General features: G+C 41.0%; 1 protein-coding gene across 1 annotated transcript in view; it reads right to left on the bottom strand.

The window, feature by feature from the left end:
- The window catches only part of SPAG1 (sperm associated antigen 1), an 80,596-nt gene that overhangs the window by 21,794 nt on the left and 45,390 nt on the right, over positions 1-13,412 (bottom strand). Inside the window, exons 10-13 of the mRNA XM_003408415.4 lie at positions 11,344-11,730; positions 10,866-10,965; positions 5,226-5,378; positions 648-814 (exon numbers count right to left, since the gene is read on the bottom strand). Coding sequence (XP_003408463.2) covers positions 648-814; positions 5,226-5,378; positions 10,866-10,965; positions 11,344-11,730 — 807 coding nt within the window. The remainder of the gene's footprint in view (positions 1-647; positions 815-5,225; positions 5,379-10,865; positions 10,966-11,343; positions 11,731-13,412) is intronic.

The raw sequence follows: 13,412 nt of genomic DNA, 5'->3' as shown, positions 1-13,412 counted from the left end.
CACTATGCCAGTTTTTTTTTTACATGTTGCTGTTAGCATAGCATGCTTATAAAAATATCTTGTGGGGGCAGGGCATGGTGGGCAAATAAACATAGAAGGTGTGTTATTTGTGTAAAAATATGGTACTGTAGTCTTGCCACATAGCTGGTCTACTAAAGAGTTACATGATGCTTTTTTTTTCTTATTATTAACAACACTGCTAACTTAGGTTGGCGGTTCAAGTCCACCCTGAGGTGCCTCAGAAGAAAGGCCTGGTGCTCTACTTCCAAAAAATCAGCCACTGAAAACCCTATGGAGCACAGTTCTACTCTGACACACGTGGGATTGCCAGGAGTTGGAGCTGATTTGATGGAAACTGGTATGGGAGTCACAAAGTCAGCAAATATGCTAAGTACTTTACATGCTTACCTCCATTTATTCCTGACAACAACCCCATGAGATAGTTATTAACATTCTCTCCCTGTCATATGCGTTAGGCTACTCGAGATGTGAAGCAACTTCTTAAGACTACATACTAAAAGAAGGCAAACGGGGAGTTGAACCCAGGTCTGATGCCAGGCTTCATGCTTTAATCCCCTTGCTTTACTGTGAAAATACACGCACATGCTCAAGAGAACCTCCAGAAGAGAGGAGCGCAGACTCCACACCTGGAATGCCTGGTTGCTGACGGCTGCTGGAATCTCCCGCTTGGGCCGACCTGGTCACTGCTGCAGGATGCCACGCTCGCAGTTGCGCAGAAGTGGGCACAGATGGGACGGGTGACAGCTTCTCCCGCCAGTTTGGTCCATCCAGATCCATTAAAACTCTTGCTATTCTAAAAAATAAGTTTTTGCTATTGATCATGCAGTTTGCTTTTTATATCACTGAAGGTCATATCAAGATAAGATTTACAAATGCTATCCAAATGTGTACTTCCTTATAGAAAACATACAGTCTTGAGCAATTTTCTGTCCACATAAATTAAAATGGCTTCAAAAGAACTTTTAGAAGTTGCCACAAACTATATAACTTTAGGCCATTCTTTAGTTCAAAGAAAAAATACATTTCTCTTTTGTTAAAAGAAAATGTAATGTGCATATCATGTCCCCTCAGTAATTAATGTAAGTATTAAATTGATAATGTGTTACTCTTGAGAATAATCAGAAGTACTTTAGGATTTCTGTATCCAAACTGAAATACTGAAGTGGTTAAAAACAAGACTACAAGACTGATTGCTGTAACTGCGGAGGCTTAGCTGTCACGTGGCACGCTGCTTTTTGTTAAACATTTACAATACGGTGGAGGAGTCTTACCTGATGTTTTTTTCACCTCTAAAATAATCCTATTCTGTTTTCATATAAACAAGGTGAAAGAATGGGATGTTGGAGTCTACTACAAGGGACCCCTGCATTATTGACATTTACTAATGGCCATCATGTGATTCAGAGTAACATCGCTGATTGCAACATTCTCTTTACTTTAAACATAAAATATCATACTTAGATTTAAAAACAAAACTCAATTATGTCTTTGGGATGAATCTGGTGGGGAAAAAAAAAAAAAGGTATTTCCCAAGACTGAGAAAGTTCACTGGTAGTTAGTACAATGCATTGAAGTAAGTTACCTTAGGAGTTTCCTATATTCTCTGTGGGAAACATTTTTATATTTATACATGGACTAATACAATACATATACTTTCCTCACAGTTTCTTAGACTGAAATTTCAATATCTGATCTTTGGTTATGATAGCCAAATCCCAACTGTTTTAGTGTAAAAAGGCAAATCTGAAAATTAATGTATAACCATCCATAGTTGTAGAAGATAAAGAAGCTTTAGGAAGAGAATTTCGAAGCAAAACTTGATTACCAGCAGAGAGGAAGGAAGAAGCTGCTGAAAAGAGATGATGTGTTGCCAGGGAGTAAATAAGTATGTGCAGGGGAATTTAACAAGTAAGATTCCTGGAGAGGAAGAAAGGAACATGGTTAATGGAAGACAGGTACAAAATAAGCACAGATGTTTAAATAAAATAATAATAAGCTGCTGTTTAATTTTCCATAATGAACTAGAATAGATGGAAAAGCAAGCATAAATATGAGATTCACAAAAAGGAATAGTGAACTTTTAAAAGCGGGTATTTTATATAAAAGTATATATGGCAAAACTGGAGTAAGCCTCCGCATCTTCTTATATAATGATATATCGACAAGAACCATTCAGTTAAAAAATGAGTATTAAAAGTCAATTGGTCTAAAAGAGCCAGCTTGTGTAACATATAAAAAGCACAATATAGAAGTTTCAGATGTGAATATTCGTGGTCTTTTAGTTACAATATTTCTCCCTTCAAGCTATCCAGCCTATCACCATTAAGCTACATTTCCTAAAATACCTTTGTATCAGGTCTCCCTATGTCACATATGCTTCAGGTGTCTTCCAACTTTATTTCATGAGAATCTGTGTGTGAAGACCCTACTTTACCCAAATATCCTGGGAACTACCAGGCAGAGAATGGCGCAAATTAAAAGCAAAACCTCTAAGTATAGGAGGGAACTAAGCTTCAGGACCTTGTTTTTTGTAATGGATTCTTAGATATGACACCAAAAACGTGTGCAATAAATGATAAAATAAAATGGACCGCATCAAAATTAAAAGCTTTTGTGCATCAAAGGACACTATCAAAAAAATGAAAAGGCAACCTAAAGAATGGGAAAAATATTTAGAAACCATATATCTGATAAAGGTTTAATATCTCAAATATGTAAAGAACTCCTACAACTCAACAACAAAAAGACTAACAAGCCAATTAAAAAATGGGCAAAGGACTTGAATAGACATTTCTCCAAAGAATATATACAAATAACCAATAAGCACATGAAAAGGTGATCAACATCACTAACCATTAACCTGTTGCCATTGAGTTGATTCTAACTCATAGCGACCCTATAGGACAGAGTAGAACTGCCCCATAGTGTTTCCAAGGAGCAGCTGGTGGATTTGAACTGCTGACCTTTTGGTTAGCTGCCCAGCTCTTAACCACTATGGCACCCGGGCTCCTCGCTAGCTGTTAGGGAAATATAAATCAAAACCACAGTGAGATATTACTTCACACCCACTGAGATGACCACGATCAGAAAAATGGAAAATAACAAATGCAGGATGTTGAGAAATTAGAACCCTCATCCATTGCTGGTGGGAATGCAAAATGGTGGAGCTGATGTGGAAAACACTTTGGCAGTTCCTCAAAAAGTGAAACATAGAATTACCATATCAACCAGCAATCCCACTTCTAGGTGGGTATATACCCAAGAAGCTTGAGAGCTGGTACTCAAACTGGTACTTATACACCAATGTTTATTGCAGCACTATTCACAACAGTCAAATGGTGGGAACAACCCAAGTATCCATCAATAAATGAGAGGATAAACAAAATGTGGTATTACATACTATGTTACTCAGCTATCAGGAGAAATGAAGTTCTGATACATGCTATGACACGGGTAGACCTTGAAAACATTGTTAAGTGAAATAAGCCAGACACAAAAGGACAAATATTATATGCTTTCACTTATATAAAGTATCTAGAATAGGCAAACACATAGAGACAAAAGTACATTAGGGGCTACCCAAGGCTATGGGGAAGGATGCAGGAAGTTACTGCTTAAGGGGTACTGAGTTTCTGCCTGGGGTGAAACACAGACACATATGATGCCAAACAGATGCACATGTGAGCAAGGAGCAGATCACATGCGGTAACAAGGCTGTGCAGTAGGGCAAATGGCTGGGAGAGCTACCAGCTGAGATGGCCTCCTTTCATAAGCTAGAGAGATCAAGGAAGCTGTGAATGTCTGAGGTTTGATCCAGTCTACGCTGCCACATATAACCAGTATATATCCCTCTCTTCTGGTGAGGCTGGGACTACACAGGTTCCGTGTGACCACAAAGTGAATGCCCCAGGGAATGGCTGTTGCCTCTGTTTTCTCCAAAACAGGCTGGGACCAGTTGAGGAAGTAAGGCATCATTTTAAAAAATGATTCATCCAAAATATGCCAAAATTCTCATTTTCTGTAATTTTGCTCAAGGTCTCCTCATGTTCTCTATCAGTGCCCTTCAAAAGACTATCTCAAGTGCTCTCCATTAAGGCTTCCCAAACAACTATAACCACAAAATATAACACACAGACTTTCCCTACAGTTTCTTAAACTGAGACGTCAATATCCAGTCTTTGGTGATGACAAGTTATAGACAAAGGTGGCCTGATCTCTCTGTAAGCCCCCACCACCCTTATCATCTAACATCTTCTTGCACTTGGGGAAAATTCGTCTTATATTAAGTTTTCCCTCCTAGCTAGATTTTAGTTAGCTTAAAGACAGAGACCATGCCATTTTATCTTTTTGTCTTTTCTGGGGAAAATGCAACACTGTATACTAGACTAGTACCAGCACAGTGTAGCATAGCAATAAATACTGGAGGCTATGCTCTGGGCAAAATAGGATGAGACAGTATTGTACATAACTACAAATGTTATCCAACTAGTACCTTCCAAATTTCACCTGAAAGCAACTTACGAAGTTTGGAAATTCTTACCTTCCCATTCTCACTCAAGGGATAAATGGGTCATTATATAAATCAGACCCAAATTCCTTGCTATTTCACCATTATAAATTAACACTCATCCTAGATGAGCATCTATGTACAAGGGCATACAAAACAAATGTCTAGGAGGCTCATGAAGACATCTGTTCTCCTGAGGAAAAACAACAGATACGCTTCCACTGACAGATGTGGTGCCAGTGAACATCTGCAAAGCCTGTAGGAGGAGAAGATTCAAAATGGCAGTTTTCACTGCATTTTTGGATCCATAATCAATGCTGATTTATGACATCAGTGAAAACACCTTCCTAACCCCACAGATATTTACAATACTAAAGTTAAATCTGTACATTTTGAGTACCAGACATGAGTTCAACCCATGTTATTAAAAAAACAAAACGAATATGAATGGTAATCAATGGACCAGAAAGCAAACAATGTAAAGCAGTGAGAGAACAGCTCAAAATATATTAAGGGATAGTCAGCCATTAAGTGAGAGAGAGAGAACCATTTGGTTTTAACGGAGAAGAAGGCCATCGTTCACATAAATACAGAACTGGCAACACATCTACACTTAGACATCTTTCATGAAGTAGAGGAAAATCTAACTCCGTTATAGAACAAGCAGCCCTTCAGTAGCTACCTCGGGTGAGATTACCTGTTGATACCGTCATTTGCTACCTGGATTCCACAGTCTATTTGCAACACTGTTTTATAATCCACGTAAGCTTTCCGATACTGCTCTAAAGCTTCATAGGCCATTGCTCGTCGCAGAAGAGGTTTGACTGAGAATGGATGAAGTTCCAGGGCTCTAAAGAAAACAAAGATACTGAAAATTATTTATTCTGCAAATTACTCTTTAGTGTATACTTAACTGAATGTATATTGCAGTACTGTCGTTGTTATTTGGTTGCTGTGGAGTCGATTTCGACCCATGGTGACTGCCTGTGTGCAGAGCAGAACTGCTCCACAGGGTTTTCAACCCTGTGACCTTTCAGAAGCAGATTGCCAGGTCTCTCTCCTGAGGTTCCTCTTAATGGGTCTGAACTGCCAACCCTTCCTCCAATAGTCAATGTTTAACCATTTGTGCCACCTAGGGACTCTCAAATATGTACATGTCTGATATTCTATCTCCAGCAGCTGGTATATACCAGAGAGGCAAGCCAGCACTAACACTCTGGAGATTCCTCCTTCCCCACTGAGCTCCCTGGTGGCAGGCAGTGTGCCTCTCACACTCCTCTGTGCCCCAAAAGAGCCCAGCATAGTACCAGGTACAGAGTAGACTTTCAACAGATGCTTGTTATTGACGAATTAAGAAGAAAGTTCTTGTTTGAACCTATGCATTTAATAAAGCACCTTAGCACAGAACCATAAAAATGTGAATTACTTTTTAAAAATAATCTCCCTAAAACTTAATAAAGTTTACTATGATTTACTTGCTGAAAAAGGGCTCACAGGGAAGAAAGGAATTAGACATACAATGGTTTCTTATAAGTCATGGATTTTCACCTTGCATTTTTTTAGTCTATGAAGTGTTTCCAATATCACTGAAGATGTAGTTCAAGGTTATGTTCTTTGGTTTTGTTTGAAGCAACTATTTAAAACTACTTCCCACTAAATGTACTTCATTATATTCTGAAATAAAGCATACAATCAAAACACTGTATTTATGAAAGAAGCCCACTGTACTCTCGGTTTTAACAAAATTCACTGAAGCTGTGAACAAGTACCCCATCAGAGATCCTATGAAGCATATACTTTCTATATAACCTACTAACCAATATCCACACCAGACTGTTTGCACTGGGGGACTGCGGGTTCACTCTTTTTAACTCTTATGCTACAGGTAGAGACTTGGTGGCGCAGTGGTTAAGGTCTCGGCTGCCAACCAAAAGGTCAGCACTTTGAATCCACCAGCAGGAACTTGGAAACTCTATGGGGCAGTTCTACTCTGTCCTACAGGGTTGCTATGGGTTGGAATCAACTAGACGGCAATGGGTTTGGTTTGGTGTGCTACGGGGAATTTATGTGTCAAATATTTAACTTGCTTTGGGGAAAGCAAGAGCAAGTGCTGCTTTGCTTAACTTGTTTTTTCAACAGTCTTAGCAACCCGCTGTCTACTCCAGTCTACAATGATTTGGCAAGGATGAAGACGTGATGGAGTGTCCGCTTATGCTGGTCATTGGAGACTTTCTCATCTAATCTCACAACAAACCTAAAAGATAAACATTACTATGCTCACTTTGCAGGTGAGGAAACTGAGAGACACATAGAGCGATTTACTCACATGTCAGTTCTTCTGAATTAAAGCTTCAATGAAGGCAAGTCTGTCCTGAGTACCGCTATATTCCCAGTGCCTAGATCAACACCTCAGCCATAAGATGCGCTCAGCAAGCCTGTTGAATGAACCTTCAGAGCCTACGTTCTTTCTACCACAACCACACAGATAACACTGCAAATGAAGGAGGTGTGAGTCATTTGCCACTGACTCATTCACTCACAACTCGCTATTTCACACCCGTTAGCCCGTTGCCATCAGTCGACTCTGACTCATAGCAACCCTAAGGATACTCGACTGCACACATGAGTGCGCATCTCAACTCTGTACTGTGGAAGTTATTCTAGAAACGCTGATAAACCTATCAGCATCGTTTCTCTGAAAAATAACCACTTTGGCTCTGCCCAGCTGTTAGATTATGAGTGGCTTTAATTATCTTCTTTGTGCTGTACTAGATTTTAAAATTTCTCTATGATGAGTACGTCTTACTTTTATAATCAGTAAAAGTTACTTTAAAAAGTAAAATTAAAATCAAGTAAAAATATTTAAATATCAAAAAATAGATTCCTGAGTGTCAGGACCCATCACCTGTACCTCTGCCTTAAATTCAGCTTAGCCTAATTTTTAGCGGAGAAGTCCTGGTGGTACAATGGTTAAGCACTGGGCTGCTAACCAAAAGTTGGCGATTTGAATCTACCCAATGGCTCCAGGGGAGAAAGACCTGGTGATCTGCTTCCATAACGATTATAGCCTAGGAAGCCCTATGTTCTACTCTGTCACGTGGGGTCACTGTGAGTCGAAAATTGACTCAACAACACGTAACAACAATGTTTAGGAGATATTCACATTAACAGAGATGATAAAGACATGTCCCTCTCACAATCACTTGGCCACCTCTATTTCACAGCAGACTTCCAACACCCAAGGTGCCATTTATCCAATCAAGATGGACCTGAGCCAGTCTTAGAATCTAAATTGAGGAAGATGATGCATTTAATTTTTAGCACCTCCTAGCCAGAAAATGTAAGGCTTTCTTTTTTTTTCTTTATTTAACCACAATCCTGAAAATGATATGAGCTTATGGAAACTCCATTAAGGAAAATGAGTGTCTATTCATAAAGACAAATACAGGACAATTTTAAACCAGGGTTTACAGAGCGGGCTGTCTATTCAAGTTAACATGGTTAAGACTTTAAAAGGTCTTCTAATTTCAAGTCGTCCTGAGTCAAAATCGACTCCATGGCAACTAGCAACAACAACAACAACAATTTCAAGTGTGCCAAAGAATAGCAAAGATAAGCAAAAGCAGACAAATTCTAGGCAACATACAGTTACAGTCTCTCCAAATACTGTCAGTAGAAAGTCACTGAGAAAATTCTGGTGTGGTTTTGATGCCCTAAAAAGGCTCTTCAACAGAATGGGAAAAGCAAGTATTTTTTAGCTGGTAAGAATAACAAAAATAAAAAGTAATTTCTAAAATAACGGTTTTTATGCTTATATTTAGGCATCATAACCCTTTTTCATGTTTCATCTGGAAGTTTAAGATAGAAACGTGGAGATGCTGCAGTGAGGAGGGGGACAGGGCCTGGAGCCCCTGGAGCATCTTCCAAGAACATCCTCTACACACTCTACACTCTGAACAGTGATTCTCCAAATGTGAAACACCAGGAAATAGCGATGTGCCTAACGGTGCCTCCCAGGAGTTTATACATTTAAAATCACATAGTAGTTTTCCCCAAATCGCATAAAAAGTTATTTTAATAGGTAAGATTCCACTCCCCCTTACTTTAAGTTTTGCTCTCATGAGTTTTTCCTTTTAGATGTTTGACTCCTGCTATCACTTGCCTGGTAATAAGGGCTCATGGAACACAAAACAGCTCTTTAAGGAGCAAACAGAATTAACTAAAAACCTAAAAAAATAAGCTTCCTTTAAATTGTATGCAATCTTTTTGAGATGAAGATATGGTCATATCTTAATAAGTAGAAGACACACAGATGTAGAAAATAGTCATTTCTGCTATTATTCCTAGTTCATGCAGGCTTGAATATATCCAATTTTCAACATGTTCTCAAAAGTACACCATGGCTTCTCTGGCATTAAAACAAGTTTGAGAACCACTACTAGGGAGTAAAATCACCCCTTACTGGCACCAGCTCCATGCCCTTTATACTGGGACTCATATGCCAGGTGTCAAAGAACACATCTAAGTAGGTCGGTCTCTCGGAAGGCCAGCACTGACCAGCAGAGCCAGATTCCTTGGCCCAGAACACAGTTCTTATCTAAGGACACCTTACCTAAATCTCCCCTGCAGGCCCTCTCCCACTCCTCCCCAGGGCAAGCCCCCATTCCGGGCTCCCCGGACATCATGGCTAGTGTCTATCTTGGACTCCCTCCTGGATCTACACTGAAATGTAAGGAATTTTAGCTAGCAAACATCTGCTCCTTAAGAGTTCTCATTTAAGGACCAAGTGAGTCCACTGTTCTACAGCAGCCCTAACTTGAAGGGCCCCAAGTTTTAACTAAAGAGTTCTGAATTCGCTTACTGTAAAAAGGCATAAGACAAAGCTCTAGGGTAATATATTACAGACACTTGAGCCAAAAGGTTCTCAGATACATATCACAAACTGCCTAGTGTCTTGCAAATACACATGGTCTTTTTTTGTTGTTGTTGGTTAGTTCTGGGCAGGAGTAAATCTCTAACAACTGTCTCTTCAGGGAAAGAAAAAAGAAAAAAAGCTCAGGCTTCGGTGTTGTCAATCTTCATGGTATTTGTACTCCCACTATTGCCGACTTAAAGCTACCAACTAGACATCCAATGGCTCAAAAAATCCTGAAAATGTGATGAGCTAGTACGAGCTCACACAATGGATGAGGTCGAAAGTTGGTCCAAAGTGAATATAAACATTGTCTATTTTTAATTGGAATATGTAAAACTGGCAAACATCCAAGGGTCTCCCAAGGCCTTTTTATACCATAAGCACAGATGCTAGCAAGATTTCACCCATATCAGTAAACTGATACTGCCAATAGAAAAACGATAAATTGTTCACCTTATAAACAAGGTGTCCACAGAATTTATTGTCCAAACTAGGGCTTCTGAGAGTGAAAGGGGGTGATATTAATAATTATACCACACAACCAGACTAAACCATAACTTTATCAGTCAAATCAGAATATAACTTATTTTTATATGCATTACCAATTGCTTCTTGCCAAAGGGTTCCTATAGCGGACTTATTGTTTAATGGTAAAACAATACTTTTATTCATGTAAACATATTCACCCATTCCAGTGTGTAACTTATTGAGTACCATCAGCAGGTATTGCGTTTTGAGGGGTACAAAGCTATAGAAGACAGGATTTCTGACCTTAAGAAGTTAAAATCCAGTGCAGTGGATGACACAGTACCTGTAAGTGTGACGGAGTGACAGTGCATGCATTAGAGATGTGCACAAGACCGGGACCTTCCTCTGGATAGGGTGGCCAGGGAGGCAAACAGGGTGTGGCAGCTGAGCGGAAGTTGCAAAAGCAAAGATGTGCAGAGTACATTCCAGGAAGCAGGACAACATGGGCAAAGGCTTGGAGCCAGGGGCGGGTGAGTGTAAGAAACTGGTACAGTGGACCAAATGGGAGCTTGTTTTGGAGGTAGTGTGGTGACAATTATGCTTATCTGGAAGACAATACTAAATGCCTGTTCGAAATAGGAAAAGTTATTCTGATGCCACGGTGGACTGGAGGAGGCAGAGAAACTAGGCAGAAGGCTTTTCCAGTAGTCTAGGAGTGATGTGTAAACCACATGAGTTAAGGTGGTAACAGCGAAAATGAAAAGGAAAAAAAAAAAACGCTTTTATAACTGTCTTCATATATGTGAAAGGAGAATCTATGATAGTATGTATTAAGATGACTTAAAACTATATAAGAAATCAGACCCTTGTGCAGAAATTGAGGATATTAAATATTGCATTCATCCTATTGAAATCATAGTAATTTCTTGGCAAACCTGAAAACGTGCAGTTTACCTGTTACAATCTTGAATGCAGCCACTGCAGTTTCCTTCTTTTAGGTAACATGCTGCTCTATTTGAATATAAGATACTTGGATCATCTGCACTTTCATTTCCTGAAATCACATTGAATTAAATACAGTTAAAATCCACTAGCAAAATCACAGTTCCCCAGATTATAAGGTCTCCGACGGCACTGCAGTCCCACAGGCTGTTGACAATGCAGCTCTCCAAGGAGCTGGCTCTATCCCCCCCGCAATCGCCACAGAGAAGGGAAGCCCGTAAGGGACAGGTGCAAACGTGCTTCGCCCGGGCACATGCTACACATTCCAATGTATGGCTCACAATGGATCAGGTCACACAGAGCCCTCGGTCGCGGGAAGGAAATGCAAGTCCCTGTCACTGAGGGGGGGGCCTGCGCCTCTCCTGGGGTAGCTCTGAGATCCCGTGAACCGCAGCCCGGGGGTCTCGGTAAATCCCAAGGCGCAGCTCACCTGCAGACTCCAGCTGCGCTATCGCCGCCGAGTACTTGAGGGCCGCCTCCGCGAACTGCCCGTTTTTAAACAGCTCGTTGCCCTCGCTCTTCAGGCCCGCTGGGGCGGGCGGCGCGCCGGGCCCCGGGGACGCGTCGGGCGCAGCGGGGTCAGCGGCATCCTGCCCGCCGCCCGTGTGCCCGTTGGCACCGCCCCCCGTCGCCGTCGCCAGGGCCCGCGGCCGGCGCTGCTTGTCGGTGCCCGGTGCCGGCGCCCTTGCCGGCCCCCGCCGCGGCGCGCCCCTCTCCGGCCGCTTGCCGCCTTCGCCTCTGCGGGTGAGCTTCTTCTGGATGTTGCCCATGGCGCGCGGCTCGCCAGCACGGCCGGCTCCCGCCGACTCCGCGGCCTCTGTGGGGAAGTGGGTGCGGGAAGTCAGTGTTTGCATCATCAGAAGAAACTACCGCGGAAGCCGCGGGGGTGCCGGGCGCAGAGGCGCGGCCGCGCCGCTCGTAGGGGCAGTTTCGCGGGGGAAGCCGGGCTGGGTGCCGCCCCCTCGGGCGGAGCCCTGCGCTCCCCGGGCCTCCTGGGCGGACGTCCGTAGAGAAGGTTCCACGGCGGAGTCGGTGTCCTCCGGGCCCCTGGCTTCCCGAGGACACAGCTCTTTAGTTACGGACTGACGCCAAGCCCTGATTTAAGTCTTTACACGCTCAACAGCTTGTGACGTGAAAACCGGCATTTCGAAATCATTCCCTAGGGTTCTACCTCGTCATCAAATCTTAACTATCAAGGTAGAGCTAACAAAACTTTTAGATTTAAAATCTAATATGTGCTTTTCTTTCTTCTCACAAGTTATGAATGAATGAATGAATAGCAAAAGGAAAGAAAAGAAAGTCACTAGAACTTGATGAGTACAATAACTGTGCCCAAGATTAGGGTAACCTTTCCTCATTGTAAAGGCTGGGAGAAAGGGATCATTTGAAAGAAAAGTAATGTCGAAGTGACCTTTAAGTCATTTAAAAATGAATATAGCAAAGAAGTCCATCTAAAATAGGCATCTAATTTTTAAGCTTACAGTGAACCTTAAACACGTAGTAAATTTTCCATTTCAATGCCTTATTCAAACCTAAAAACTTCTTTTATCTTGATTGAAGGATTTCAGTATTAACCATGGCTTTAGTAACTGATTATTGTATCTACTGTTTTTAAATATGAAAATTATGTATAAATATTTCATTGATGGGTATCTTAATTTTTACAAGAAGGCAATTAAGCATGTCACTGCACTGTTAAAAGGAACTTAAATACAGAGACTGCCAGACCTTCTCTTTTAACAAATTCTAATCTCGTTTCTAACGGATGTATTTTTCCATTGTGTTTCAAGATTGGTAAAGGAAGGATTTGAAGCACAAAGACAAAGGGAATAGAATATCCTAATTGTTTTTTTTAATTATCTAAATGAAAATCAGTGAATCATTAAGACACGCACCGAGTATAAAAACACACTAATTACTACAGTGTTCTACACAGTAGAATTGCCTCTATGAAACATCTAATTTGGATCACCAACTGTTAGGGACTGAATTGTGTCCTCCCCAAATATGTTTTTATCATACAAAAACAAATTTATTATATATCTCTATTCTCTGGGGTAAATTCTTAGAAATCGAATCACTTAGCTAAATGTTAAGAGCATTTTTAAGTGTAAACTACTGAATTGGATTGGAAAGCTTACTATCACTAATATAGCAATACTCCCCCAAATGATCTATAGACTCAATGTAATCCCAGTTGGCTTTTTCCAGAAACTGACAAACTAATCCTAAAATTCATATGGAAAGGGACCCAGCATAGCCGAAACAATCTTGAAAAAGAAAAACAAAGTTGGAAGAGTAACTCTCAGTTTTAAAACTACGAAGCTATAGTAATCAAGACGACGCGGTACTGGACTAAGGGTAGAGAAGTAGATCAATGGAATACAATTGGGTCTAGAAGGAAACCAGCACATTTACAGGCACCTGATTTTTGATGAGGGTATGAAGACAATTCAATGGTGGAAAGAGCAATCTTTTCAACAAGTGCTGCTCAGAAAA

This window comes from Loxodonta africana, chromosome 14 (assembly GCF_030014295.1).
Source record: "Loxodonta africana isolate mLoxAfr1 chromosome 14, mLoxAfr1.hap2, whole genome shotgun sequence".
In the NCBI taxonomy this organism is placed as follows: domain Eukaryota; kingdom Metazoa; phylum Chordata; class Mammalia; order Proboscidea; family Elephantidae; genus Loxodonta; species Loxodonta africana.
Note: the sequence above shows the minus strand (reverse complement) of the source record. Positions and strands in the feature narration are given on the sequence as shown.